At 40.8% G+C, this 14,874-nt stretch overlaps 1 protein-coding gene across 1 annotated transcript in view; it reads right to left on the bottom strand.

The window, feature by feature from the left end:
• LOC118559007 (lon protease homolog, mitochondrial-like) overlaps positions 1 to 14,874 on the bottom strand; it is a gene marked incomplete at its 5' end in the record, with an annotated part of 39,632 nt that overhangs the window by 14,763 nt on the left and 9,995 nt on the right. The window contains 5 exon segments of the mRNA XM_036129661.1: positions 1,150 to 1,236; positions 1,323 to 1,488; positions 2,935 to 3,075; positions 10,204 to 10,320; positions 10,406 to 10,528. Of these exon segments, the coding sequence (XP_035985554.1) occupies positions 1,150 to 1,236; positions 1,323 to 1,488; positions 2,935 to 3,075; positions 10,204 to 10,320; positions 10,406 to 10,528 (634 nt within the window).

The following is a 14,874-nucleotide window of genomic DNA, read 5'->3' as shown; positions in this document are numbered from 1 at the left end:
TATACAATAATGACCACCTGCCCTATTTACTAGAGGGCAAATATATAACTTAAGTCACTTCAGCGATCTCTCCTCCGCTGTGTGTGTGTGCGCGCTCCGCTGCAGCGCCGGCAAAGCCGTGCTGCGGCGGAGCGCGCGCACACACACACACACACACGTGTATATATATACTGTTGGACCCGACTGAGTTTGCACTGCAAATGGGTACGCTGGATTCCGTCAAAAGTCCGGTTTCTGTCAAGAAACTCTTCTAAAAAATTCAAATAGCTATCAGATGATGATAGCTCCACGGAACTCCCATCAATGTCACTAAGTACTTCATCACTCTCTGCTTCATAAGAATCTGCAGAATGTGTAAATTTTTATCAATTACACGATTAATTGTCCGAATAATCAATAGAATAATCATTTATTAAAATAACAGTTTATGAGAGCCCTAGTTAGGACATGTACAGGTACGTCTGTGGTCATTAATGACTCCTAAACCTTTTAAAAGGCTAAAAAGATAACGGTCTCAGTAGAAAAGTTTAACCTGGTTTATGCTCGTCGTTTTTATTTCTCTGAGCGACCAAAAGCTTCCACTCCGTGCGCCGGGGAAGGTTTGCGACTACGCGGGGCATACTGCACGGACGTTAAAGAAAGTAGTACGATAAGTCAGTTTAGGCTGACAGGGTATCACTCAGAGAAACAGCCTTTACCCTTGGTAACTCTGGAGAAGTTGCAGCGATCTGTAGCTCAGGTGAAAGAATTTGTTGACAGGACAAATATTAGTGCCTGAAACGAATAAAAATCAGGAAAAGATCATCTCATGAAAACTATGAAAACTATATCTCCTTATGAGAAACTTTCTTGTTCTTACGATATAACTCATTATAACGAGGTTCTTCTCCTAAATTTATTCATCAGGTCTGGCAGTTAAATGCTTCCATAAAATTCTGATCACAGGTCCAACAAATTAGAGTCATAAGATAAAAAAAAAATCCAACAGACAAAATAATATAAAGCGTATAAGCCAGAAAAACAGAATTTGACATCAGTGAAAGAAAATCCAACTTCTATGTGATCTGTCGACATAGGTTTCAATTTAAATCATCACTGACACCTTTTAATATAGATGTTTTATATTTATATTACTGTACAGTTACTGACCTGTAACCTCTAACGAACCCTCTCCTTTAGGTTCTGCCCCCTCAAGTGGTCGGCGGAGTGAAGTCTCAATGAATAGCGTGGAACCTCCTACACAGTGGACAAATCAAAAGGCAGACGGTCAGATTAGACTTTATCCGTGCTGAATGCATTGTAGCTGGCGTGCCTTCTCTCACCCAGAGCCGTCCATGCCAGGCCCATGACCACTCCTGGTGGGGTGATGTCATACATGCGATCCACTGTGAAAATGGGTTTACCCACATAATCGGCCAGATTTTCGGGTGTGACTGCCACAGAGTCCTGTGCTCCACTCACAATATGAAATGCCACTTTTCGAAACACCTAATAGGAGGCAAAATCAAATCTCAGTTGGGTTGAAGGGCAGTAAGTAGAAGTATTCAAACGAGTTTTAAAAATGGACAGTGAATATGCATGGGTAGAGTGTTCCATAAGTTCAGGGCCCCAATAGAGAAAGCCCTGTCTACTTTGAGCTTCCGAGTTGAGCTGGGAACCACCCGGAGCAACTGGTCAGTGGACCTAAGAGACCAATTAGAGGTGTAGCGGTGGAGAAGCTCTACCAAGTAGGGTGGGGCCAAGTTATTTAAGACCTTAAAAACCAACGGAAAGATTTTAAAATGAACTCTAAAACACACTGGGAGTCAATCAAGAGAACGCAGCACCAAAGTAATATGCTCCCTTTTAGATGTTTCTATTAAGTACAGGAGCTTATTGCACCAGCTGCAGCCAAGCAAGTGAAGACTAGCTGACTCCTAGATAAAGGGATCAAACCACGATGAAATAAAAGCGTGGATTATTGTTTCCAACTGTTTCCTTGGAAGGATAGCTTTCATTTTTTATATTTTTCTCAAATGATAAAATCCTGACTCCAACCTGGCCTTTATTTGACTGTCAAGTTTAAAATTGTCTGTCTTAAAACCAAGATTTGTTACCATGGGCCTAACATATATTCCCAGGGAGTCAAGCTCTAGCCAGAGGGAAGATTTTATTTCAGCCCTCCTCATGCAGACTACAGTTCCAGCTATATGCACAATCTTTTGCCTCCCATTATTTGGAATCCTGTCTGTAGCTTCAGACAGTTTCCAAGTATGCTAAGGGATCCATACCCTAGCTTTGCTCATAACTCAGTGTGAGCGTAAGGCTTGGGAATATGCTAGAATCAGTTATATCAACTGCAGGACAAAAGAACAAGTTACAAGAATAAAAACATTATCTTCAGCACATGCACAGTACCTCATAGTCCTACCAAAAATACCCTTCACTGATCAAACAAAACCTGAGCTATTCACAATCCTTTAGCTGGAAAATTTGCAGATGATTGGTAATCACCTTGTTTGAGTTCTCCATTTCTCTTAAATGTATATTTGGTCTTTTTCATAATTAAATGAAGATGTAGGAGCAAAGAGCATTGTTTTTGACAAGTTCAAAGCAGGTCATGTGTTATGTTGTCAGCTGTGTGTAATAGCAACACTTATTCATCAAAGATTTAGGAGCTCTTCTAATATAATAACCTTAACAACCTAAATATTAAGATGGTATTATTAGAGGAGAGTAAAGCTCTGTACTAAAATGACCGAAAAATAAGTCTGTTCTCTATAAAACAGGAAGAGAAGTTCACAGGAGCTTTAAAGTCATATTCCACAGGAATATGATAATATATGATATTGCCATGAAAACCTTATGAAACTGTGTCAGTGTGTAGAAAAAAAGAATGAAGCTCTTAAACACAATTTTTCTTCCTAAGATTTTTGGGTGTTTAAGATGTTTTACCTTCTCTATCTGTTTCTGCAGGTTTCTCACTCCAGACTCTCTACAGTACTGCCTGATGAGCAGACCAAGGGCATCTGATGAGATGGAGGCCTTCTCCTCACTCAGTCCACAGAGAGTGCGCAGCTGGGGGACCAGGTAACGCTACATACAAACACAGAACATAACAATTAATGCCTAAAACCCAGACAAGAAAACTAGCAAGGAAACTATTTTTGTTTCAGTTCCTAAACTTATAACATTGCGTGCATTTGCACTGTGGCAGTAAAACACCCACTCAGCAGAAACCGAACTAGGTAGACTGGTCATTGACACTGAAATCCGTTCCTCACAGCCCCCTGCACCGACTTCTGAGCTGCTTGTAATGCTCGAATTTAGCTACAATTGGCCAAGGCCAGGTTTTATTGGGCTTCTTACCTCCAAGCCGGTGAATGCAGTGGAAGGTGATGGTTTTTTTTACCTCATCTCCTGGAAATATAAGCTGCTGCAGGGGTACCGGCAAAGACAAGGTTATCTCTCATACTTCAGGCCACAATATCAAGAATGGACTCTTTCATCTTGCCATTTTCCCCAGACAGCTAAATCATCCTATCAATGACTTTCCTGACTTCTTTCCTCAACGATTCATTCTCAGATGTGACAGAAGCTAGTTGAGCAGCGACTCTCTCAGAGCTTTAAATTCTACCAAGGCAAGACAAGCATCCAGGCTAGTTAGCTTCTTATCTACGGATTCCAGAATGTCGCTGTAGCCCCTATCTGGAGATATAATGGAATCGGGATGGGAGGGTGCATGAAGGTGCAGCAACTCAGAAAGCTAAGATGGAGCAAGACCATGGAGAGACTTAAAAACAAATAAAAGAACTTTAAAATGAATCCTCAAATGTACAGGGAGCCAGTGTAATGAGGCTAAAATGGGGGTAATGTGCTCATACTTACGAGTGATGTGCCGCAGCATTTTGCAATGTTGGAGGCACTAAGCCCCAAATAAAGTGCGTTACAGTAATCCAGCCGGGTAGTGGATTACGGTCTCTAAAAGATCTCTGGAGAGAATGGGCTTTATTTTGGCCAACTGTCTTAACTGAAAGAAACTTTTCTTCACAGTTAATCTTTTATCTAGTTTATCTAGCTATCGAATTTTAAGATCAGCATCCACTCTGACACCAAGGTTTGTGATAAGTGACTTCCTATACTGGGCTAGGTGACCTAGCTCAGTGAAGGGAACCTCAGACGTGCTGCTAAAAACCATGACCTCGGTCTTACTCACATTGAATTTCAAGAAGTTAAGGGCCATCCAGGTCTTTAGGTCTACAAGGCAATTTAACAGCACGCTAATAGAGTTCCCGCGTTTTTTGCTTAAGGGAATATAAATTTGACTGTTATCAGCATAACAATGGAAATGGACACCATGCTTCCTCATTATGGAGCCAAGCGGGAGTAGATAAAGGGCAAAGAGAAGTGGGCCCAAAACTGAGCCCTGTGGCACCCCACACAATAGGGTAGCAGAGGAAGACTTATAATCACTAAGAGAGACACAGAAAGTTCGGTTTTCTAAATATGATTTAAATCAATCCATTGGCATATCCCTGATGCCAATCCACTGTGCCAGACGAGAAAGTAAAATGTTGTGGTCTACTGTATCAGAAGCACCAGTTAAGTCCAAAAGTACAAGAATCACACAGTCACCAGAATCTGTAGCTAAGAAAATATCATTAAAAACCCTTCAGTGCTGTGTAACATTTTAAACCTCTGTGTTTGGAAACCTCTAAAATATCATGCTCTTCCAAAAATGCCATCAGTTGATCATAAACCATTTTCTAAATAATTTTTGAGATAAAGGGAAGCTTAGAAATCAGCCTATAGTTAGATTAGGCCTATAGTGGCCCAGGGTTGGAAAGACCTCCTTGAAAAATCGAGGAGGAACAGCATCATATGGAGGCTTTAAACTCCTTATAACCTAATTAAAAAAAGCCAGAGTCACAGGCACAAACTGATTAAAAACAGCAGAGCAGTAACAGGGGTTGATGGGTCAAACCAGAATGTGAAATAGAAGCTCTAGTTGTTGTGATCTTCTCAATGAAAAAATTAAGAACATTTTCACAGCAGGAGATGCATCAATCACTTTTTTCTGGGAAACATTTCATTTCAATAGTCCTAAACAAGACACGAGGGTTGTGGAGGTTTGCTAGGATGATATCTGAGAAATGTTTTCTCTTAACATTTTAATATTTGATCATTTTGCCAGTCGTCCTTTAATATCAGAAATGAAACCTTCAGTTTGTCCTTTTTCCATCTGCGCTCAGCTTGACGGCCCTCACGCCTGAGTGTCCCTGTGTGGTGGTTTAGCCAAGGCTCAGATTTATTAGGCAAACTGTAGTCTAAAACTTGTTATGCTATATCACCGCCATGAAAAATTAATTGAGGTCAGACTGAACAGTGGAAGAGTTTGACAAAAGAATTCTATCTGGCTGCAAACATCAGGAGACAGGCCGAAAGGACGGCACCTTCTCTCTCTCAGCAGGACGTCAGCTGTGACCACTTCCGACAGATAAAAGTCACAGCACACCTCTCCACACTCTCTTCAGCTCTTCTCCTCACACTCCTCCAAACCCTCAGAAGTCCAGGACCGTTTCTCAATTCACGAGAACGCGAGTCCGTACTCGCGTTCTCGTGAAGTCTGTTCTCGGTAAGAACACAGGAAGATCGGACTTGACGAGAACGCGAGCACGCAGCACGTATTGTGCATTGGAACAGAAGTATACTCGTGACGTCATCACACCCACAGCGCTTGAGCATTCCTTTAACGTTCAAAACTATTTATACACTACACCATCATATCTTATTGAAAACGTTTTTTTTTTTTATTAATTTCTAAAAAATATCTAACATAATTACAGAACTGTGGGTATAAAACCAGCAATAGCGGGAATTTCTTTGTGGGGAGTTGTAATTGTTGTAGTTGTAGAGGCGATTGAATCTTCTTTAAAAATCAGCACTTTGTAGAAGCAAAATGAGCGATACGAGCAATGTTGCTGTTGCTTCGGTCGTTGGTCAGCTTTACCAGCAGGATGAAGAGGAGGTGATGCAGCTGAGGAGGAAAATCTGAGCAAGGAGAAGATTGATGCAGCAGAGGAGGCTCAGAAGGCAGGCTTTGCTCATCCATCTATTGCCAACCGGTAGGCATTTTAAGATTGACAGCCTATTTCCTACTTTTATCTTTAAAAAAACATTGAGGATGGTATTAAAACGTGATCAGGTTGAAATTGTGACTATTTTTCTATAAATAATTAAAATGAAGACCCAATTTTAACATTAGTAACAGTAGGGTTAAGCTACTTTATTGCACCTCCTGACCTTCACAGCATTGATCATTAAGAAAGAAAAAAAAAAAAAAACATTTTTATGTCTGTCCACCTTTACAGTGATTAATCTATAAATTATGTGCAGTTAGTTCAGCCCATTTTTTTCAGTGAAATGGTTACAATACCAGAGAAGGGAAGCCATATGTTACATTTACTATACAACACTTTACATTTTACCTTTTCTTTCTTGAGAACTATAATAATCTGCATGTTAAGCAGGTATAGTTTTATGCATAGAAAAGGTGACAAAAAACAATTATGGTAACATTTGGCATTTTTTATTTACAGGAAGAAACATAAACAAAATATGTGAGGATAAACCGCTCTGTGCCAATCCTCCAAATATTTTTTAATGAAGGGGACCTGAAACCAGCCTTCAGGCTGAACAGGTCCACCATCGTTCTCCTCCTTCAGCTGCTGCCCATCCAGAAGGTCCATGGATGGCCACAGGAGATAAAGGTGCTGGTGACCCTCTGCTGGCTGGCCTGCAGTGCATCCTATAGGGCAACAGCTTGCCAGTAAGATCTCTTACCTTCTTGTCCTTAAATAGAGCCAACAATGACGCACAATTGATAAATAGATTATATTAATTGGACAGAAGATTAAGACATATCAGCATATTACCTAAATTACAAGTTAATTTTATATTTGGTACAGGTCAAGTGGAGGCACGCTACAACAGGCACCACGCCGAGGCTGATAAACATCATTGAGCGTGCCTTTGGTGGTCTGAAGACACGGCGGCGTGCCATCTTCTTAAGGGCGCTGGAGGTCCGCCTGACGTTTGCCCCAAAAGTAATCGCCGCCTGCTGCATCCTTCACAATATTAGTATAGAGGCAGGGGACCAGCTAGACGTGGAGGATGAGGAGGTCGACCCAAAAGAGGATGACCATCCAGCGGCTGAAGACAGGGAGCTGCTCCAGCTGGCTGCATGTTTAAGTGAACATGACTACATCTGACCTAATGTAGATCAGTTGGAGTCATGTTCACATGCTGCTTCATTTCATTTTTTTCACTACCTGTAAAAATACATTAAATAATCAGTAAATTAATTTCCATTCCAACTATTTTTAATTGTAAGTTTATAGGCATTGTCTATTTGTATAAGATCTTAATGAGTTATTTCTTTGTTTTAAACCATGTTAGTAACTGTTAATAATTTGTTGAATATATTACACCCTTATTCTGTTCCAAAGATTAAACATTTCTATAAAATAAATGTCTGTTATTTTCATATACTATTATTACTATTGTTTCTTTCCCTCTTTCTCCTCTCAATATTTCGTGTCCTCCTGACTCAGAAGAAACTCCCTTAGATAGGAAAAACATTTATAGAATTTATTTATTTTATATGCTGCTGTCGTCCTTGGCAGACATATACAATTTATTCCAGCAAGTATTGAGTTAATAAAGCAACACGCGTCAGTCAGATAAACACAAAACAAATAAATCATAACCAGAGGTACTGCGCACACTACTAGGCCGACAGAAGTGTACTAAAAACGGACTAACATCAGCCCTGGCTGCGGTTTTCCTCGGAGGTCTGCTGATCACTCTGCTCTGCTCAATGTCTGACTTTTTATTAAAATTACGCACTAACTCTGTAAACAGGCCACATAGAGAAGCTTAAAAGTATAATGTTCTCGCCTCAAACGATCTTAAAACGTACTTTTGAACAACAGCAGCAGCAGAAAAGGGAATTTTTTACTTACCGCTGTGAGCTGTTTGTGCTGTCTGGAATCAAGCTGCGGCCGCGGTGCATTGTGGGCAAGCGGTCTGTCTGAAGAACGCACAAGTCTGCTCTGATGCATGCTCGATAAAGAGGGCGGGTGAGAACAACATCCGGGGAATTCGGCGCATTCTCGGTTTGGCGTTCTTGGCAATTGGAACAGTGCTCGGGCTGAGGCTGATGACGTCTCACGAGCACACGAGACCGCTCAAGAACGCATATTGAGAAACGGCCCAGCACTCCTCTGAGGGGGGGGGGGGGGGGGGGGGGGGGGTCTGCTTCCTCAGCAGCCATGTGACTGAAGACCCAAAATCCACATGCTCCCCAGAACAGCCGTTCTGTGGAACTCCCCTCCCTAGACCTTCCTTACTGCGGAGACAAAGGAGAAGGCCTGAACAATGAGGCCCAGGCCGGGCCTGACAGACGCACATCCAGCACCTGGAGGAACTTCTCGTCGCCCGGAGAACATGTCCGGGCAAATCAGAGATAAGTCTGCTGTCTTAACCTCATAATCAGATGCAGGAGGAAGGATCCTGCATGCCAAAAACTGTTTTGTTGTATTTCTCCTCAGCCTGTACAGGGAAGAGTACCCTAGACGGAGCTGTAAACCCAGCAGAATGACCCACTGTGAGATTCTGAGAAAAACCCCTGCTCAAATCGGATTGCATCCAAGTCAGAGACTATCTGCAGGACATCAGGCTTCCGACCCCGACCACATGGTGCTGCAGAGCTAAGCGCTAGCCTGCCAAGAAGAAACCAACGATTCTCCCTGCTTTTACGTCCTTCCTGGAACAGCCAAAGTGGACAAAACTCACACATGAGGCATCAACAGGTTGGGCAGCGAGCTGAGGGTGAAGTTAAAAGGTTTATTGGGAAATGTCTTGTAAACCGTTGTACACATGGTGCTTTAGAACAAAGGGCTAACAAAGGGCTAAGGTAGCTCACGGTAGCCTTAATGCTATTAGCCTCGCTAACATCCGGTCCCGAACATTTCAAAAGGAGTTTGTTTTAAAGCACAAAGCTTAATCGTTCGGCTTCGCCATCCTTTGATGGTGCTATGAGCCTTATTCCCGCATTAATATTGAATATTAATGTGGTGTAAAAGCAATTTTAATAACTTTATGCTGTAACCTATTAGCCACTGACTTCCTACAGCGACCCCAGACGCCCGGAGGGAGAATCGCATTAACAAACTCAGTCGTAAGGGTTTAAATGATTTTACTGGGCAAATCAGTAACCAGAATGTTATTTTCTCAAAATAATGCTCTGGTTAACTTGTGCTTTGCATTGTGAATGGGTTGAAACACATGCCAAATGTTGTTCTGAATTAGTTAAGCTAATTTAACCACGATTCACATTCTTTAAGGTAAACCTCACAGTTCTTTAACTTAAACAAATATTATTTCATCAAATGTTTGTCAAACTTGAGCTTTGCATTGTGAATGGATTGAAACACATGCCAAATGTTTTTAACTCCATTCCATGTTTTTTTAATCAGTTCTGCAGTGAGCAAGGAGTCACTGAAGTATTCTGATTATGATCAACCACTTTTGTTTTGTCTTTTGTTTGTTTTTGCATGTAAATAGTTCCTTAGCTTAGCTTCTTTTTATCTTCATTTTGCTTAGTAGTTTAGTTAAGTTTCACTAGCCTAGTAGAGAGGATTTATTAATCAAAATATTGTGTTAATTCAGATAAACAGCATTACATAGTGATGTTCTCTGGATGTTCATTTTATTTCTGTTATTAAATTCTTGGACTTGAAAAGAAGTTGTCACTCTATTATTCTATGTGTGTGCAGGTTTTGCTGTTAAAAGATTGCCAGTGCGCGAATTCATCCCTTTCAATCATTGTCTTGATATCAGCTTAAGAGCTAATCATCACCAGACAATACTTAACAGACAGAGAGTTATTTATGAAACATTAAATAACTTTAAACAGTGTATAATTGCACAACAAACTAACAGTTTGAATAAAAAAAGCCGACATTATTCCCCACCAGTATGACTCACCAACAAAGTCTCAGTTGTGAAAACAGTAACAATATATTGCATGACATAAATGTCAATTTTTTTTTCTACATATCAATATAGTGCCTGACGCTACCTCACAGTAAGTAAGTAAGTGTGAGACAATATTCTCACAGTAATGGTGGGAAGAGTCGCTGCAGGGGCATTCTGGTTTACCTCAGAGATAGCTAGTTTCTCCTGAGCCACATATCCAGACACATTGATCATCTCCATTCTGTCTCTGAGTGGTTCTGGGATGGTGTCGGTCACATTAGCTGTGCAGATGAACAGGACCTGTAATCAATGGAATACGCATACGTAATCCTTTTAAGAATAAAAACAGACAAATTTTAAGTTCAACTGCACAAGCTCTTCCTACTTTCGACAAATCCACCGGAACATCCAGGTAATGGTCAAGGAAATTGGAATTCTGTTCAGGATCCAGAAGCTCCAGTAGAGCAGAGGATGGATCCCCCTGGTAACCACGGCCTATTTTATCCACCTGGCAAGGGGGTGGGGGACACAAGTCATCAACAACAACAGAGTAGTACATCAATGAACTAGTCAGTTTAAATAACTTTCAATATTGTTGAGTTTATTTGTTTCAGTACCTCCATCACCAAGTCAAACCCAGTATAAAGATTCATCACACACGGTGATGTTTTGAAGCCATTATTTATGTTTTTTAGTAAGACATTCTAGTGGGAAAACATTTAAGATTAAAACATTACATCACACATTTTAAAACTGAAAGTTGGCCTTGATGAACAGTATGTTTAATACATATCTAAAGGTTGTTATTCTCAAAAGATATTTGAGATCCTGGAAGCACCCAAAGTTGCTTTGTCGATGAGCCCTCAAAGCCCTAACTTTTCTGAATTCTTTTCCACTACCTGCGTTGATGATAGAAAGGAAGCTCAGTTTCTGAGGATGACAGTAATGTCAGGTCATGTAAATCCTTGGGCCAGTTATCATGCTCATTTGGATCAATTTCACTGATTCTAGAGACCTTTTTGAGATAACACTTTTGGAAGAGGGTCTAGCTTGTATGTGCAGTCCATCACCTTTCTCTTCAGTACTGTCCATTTTTTCAAGCACTTTGAGTCTCTCCCTCTCACAGCATGGCTTCTGAATTAGGAATGTAAGCAAAAGCCATTGCACTGGAAAATGGTGACCGCAAGCCACATAGTGATCCTGGAAGGGATATAAACATTCAGTGTCGATACTTCACTATCCTCCATTTTCCCTGGGAGCAATATCTTCTCTCAGTACCCTTTATGGGTACTTTATGGTGCATTCACACCGAACATGTTTCACGTGAAAAATTGTGCTTGAATCATGAAGTGTTGGTCCCGGCGGACCCTGCGGGTCCACCAGATCCTCCAGAAATACACCCAGTTTAGGGAGTCCAGGAGCTATGGGTATCTCACGATCTACCCATAGATCGTGATCTACCCTGTTCACTTTTGAGTTTTAGGTAGAAACTCATGGGTACATCAGGGCTCAGAGAACAGGATATGTCTTCAAGCAGATGATGTCTTGATTAGCCTTGAAAACCCAGGCTCTGGGATTCCTACATTGATGGATTTACTGCAGAAATACGGTCACCTGTCAGGTTACACCCTTAACATTGAAAAAACACAAGCCCTTGTGTATATTTATGAACCAACACCTGCATTTAAATTAAAATATAAATTTGATTGAGACTCTAACTCCATGAAGTACTTGGTGGTGAGACTAACAAAACATTTTATGCAGAAAATTACCAACCCATTAATGCATGTATTAAAGCTGATATGTTGGTTTCCTTTATCCTTGGATTTAGGCAACAGGATTATGGCAATAAAGAGTAATATTTTGCCCAGACTGCTGTACCTTTTTCAATCTTTCCCTGTCCAAATCCCTGACTCGCAATTTAGAGAATGAAACAAAGCCATATCATGTTTTATTTTGAATGGAAAAGCACCATGAATGCTCAATAAGATGCTACAACTACCAAAACCCAGAGGGGGGATGGGCTTGTCCTGTCTCAAAGATTACTATATAGCAGCCCAGATAAGTCCACTCATGCTCTGGTGCAATCAAGACTAAGTTATATAGCCAAATGAAAAACCATAGACATGTCACTGTTAAATAAACCGGTTGTAATCTTATCAGCATAATGGCTTGAGTCAGATTTCTGTAAATATTTGGTTAAACATAGTCAAACAATTCAAACTTAAAGATATTTGTACTTTAATGTGGACAGTGCGTGACGTTCTCTTTGAACCAGCTGTGACTGATAAAAGCTACATACAAAGGGACAAACAGGGCGTTACTTCATTGTGACTCTTAATGGACAAACAGCAGGATCTCAGATTTCCAAACTATGTCAGTGAAATATGACCTTGGAGGGCATGATTTTTACAAATACCTTCAACTCAGATATTAAATTAAAAACATTAAAAGATTACAATCGACAGCATACCTGGCATCACACAAATGTTAATAAAAGCATATGAAGGAAAACTACACAGGAAAATCATTGGTGAATTAAATTGGTACCTCACAAAACTAAGGGGCCATTCTACATCTTATATCAAGGAGAAATGGGAACAGGAACTGGGAGTCACAATATCACCTGATGATTGAGAAGTCATAATTGACACACAAATCAGCAGTACGTATTCACATATGTGGAGAGATTTGATTTTACTTGGGTAATTTGGATCCAAACTTGTCTAAAGCAGATAAATATGTTCTCAAAATTTTCATGGCTGCAAATAATCAAACTATTACCAAGCGATGGCCTTATAGGCCGTGGGCCAGAATCTGTACGGTGACTTTTCGTATGAACTGTCAGGGGGCAACTTTCTTGCACCGGGATAAGTTGCTACACATAGCAGTGATCTCAAAACACCAATGTTCCCACGTTTTCACTTGCACATTAAGAAGTTATAGCCGATAAAAAATCTAAACTGTGGCGCTCCAGTCCAATAAGTCACGTGATTCGATTTTTGCTGCTCAGCCAATCCGATCGCTGTATTGTCAGCTGAGCGAGTTTACCACGTCATCATGGCTGCGCCCGTAAGATGGTTGTTTCTGTTGTGTCTGTTTCCAGACGAAGAAAGCCCAATAATAGCATTTTGTGGCGCCACCTGGCAGAGATCTTGATGGCAAGAAAAAAATAAATAGCCCAGACCATCCATCCATTCATCCATCCATCCATCCATTTTCTAACACGCTTATCCCTGCGTTCGCGAGGTGCCGGTCCCTATCTCCAGCTGTCAATGGGCGAGAGGCGTTGTATAAACTGGACAGGTCACCAGTCCATCGCAGGGCAGAAATAGTCCAGACTTTTGCCCAATTTACTGTGATATCACCAAGACCTGCTGCGCTAGGATAGCACAGGTGTCGTTGTGCCAAACGACTTATCCCCGCCAGAATTTGTATTCCCTGCACCAAGAGCGCATTCAGCTGGAAGAATGAATCTAGTCAACTCCGCCTCATTTCCAACCTATTAGGCGTGGAAATGAGGATGTTTTACTTTTCTTAACGAAATATAGCAATGGTGTCGTTACATTATCGTTCATCCATCCATCCAGTATAATACGTTATGAGAAAGAAAACGGTCATTTCCAGATGTGTCACGAAAATATTAGCTTTATGTTATTAGATTGTCGAATGTCTGTCTGCTGAAACCAAAATCCACCTTCCTAAGTCCATCACAGCTGTCTGCTGGTTCTCTTTTTTTCTTTTTTGGTAGCTAAACCCGCATGAATAGATTATATAAAGCGGATTTCACGTGTGATCAAATGAACACTGAATAAAGGCACAGCCAAAATTATCAGATTTAATAAGATTTTAATTCAACCAAGAACCTTATCGAGATATTAACCGTATTAAGAAAACGAGATATGTCTCTTTTAAAAATAGAACAAAGTATTAGGAGTTTAAAAAAAATAAATTTCATTTTACTAGAATGTGATGTTTAAAATATTTAGACTTCACAAAGCTGGAGGTTAAAACTTTTATTGATTTCAAAAATACAATACAAAATTCTACAAATTCCGAAGGGGATAACTCGTTTGGCACAACGAGTTTATACAACGCGTCTCGCCCATTGACAGCTGGAGCTCGGCACCAGCACCTCGCAAACCCAGCGGGGATAAGCGTGTTAGAAAATGGATGGATGGATGGATGGATGGACAGATGGTCTGGGCTATTTATTTTTTTCTTGCCATCAAGATCTCTGCCAGCTGGCGCCAGAAAATGCTATTATTGGGCTTTCTTCATCTGGAAACAAATGCATACAAACATCTTACGAGCGCAGCCATGATGAACTGATGAACGCGCACAGCTGACAATACAGCGATCTGATTGGCTGAGCAGCAAAAATCGAATCACGTGACCTCTTGGACCGGAGCGCCACAGTTTAGATTTTTTATCGGCTATAACTTATTAATGTGCAAGCGAAAACGTGGGAACATTGGTGTTTTGAGATCACTGCTATGTGTAGCAACTTATCCTGGTGGAAGAAAGTTGCCCCCTGACAGTTCATACGAAACTTCTTAAGGAAGCGTCCTACAGATTCTGGCCCACGGCCTATTAGTGAAAAGGTGAAAAGGTTAAGCATTCAGTCCATAAAGCGCTTAACCTTTTCACTAAGGCTTCAAAAACAGAAGGGTAATGCTCTCTGGGAGAAATTAAATCCCATGTTAAGGGATAATATTTTATAAAAGCCAATTTTGTGGTGCTCGTCTTTGTTTACTCTTATTGTGTATCATTTTTTACACTTAGACATGCACATTTGTGGCCAGCTGGAGGTCATTTTGCAGGGCTCTGGCAGTGCTCCTCCTCTTCCTCCTT

The sequence above is a fragment of the Fundulus heteroclitus genome, unplaced genomic scaffold (genome assembly GCF_011125445.2).
Source record: "Fundulus heteroclitus isolate FHET01 unplaced genomic scaffold, MU-UCD_Fhet_4.1 scaffold_198, whole genome shotgun sequence".
NCBI lineage: Eukaryota > Metazoa > Chordata > Actinopteri > Cyprinodontiformes > Fundulidae > Fundulus > Fundulus heteroclitus.
This window is presented reverse-complemented; position numbering and strand designations above follow the sequence as displayed.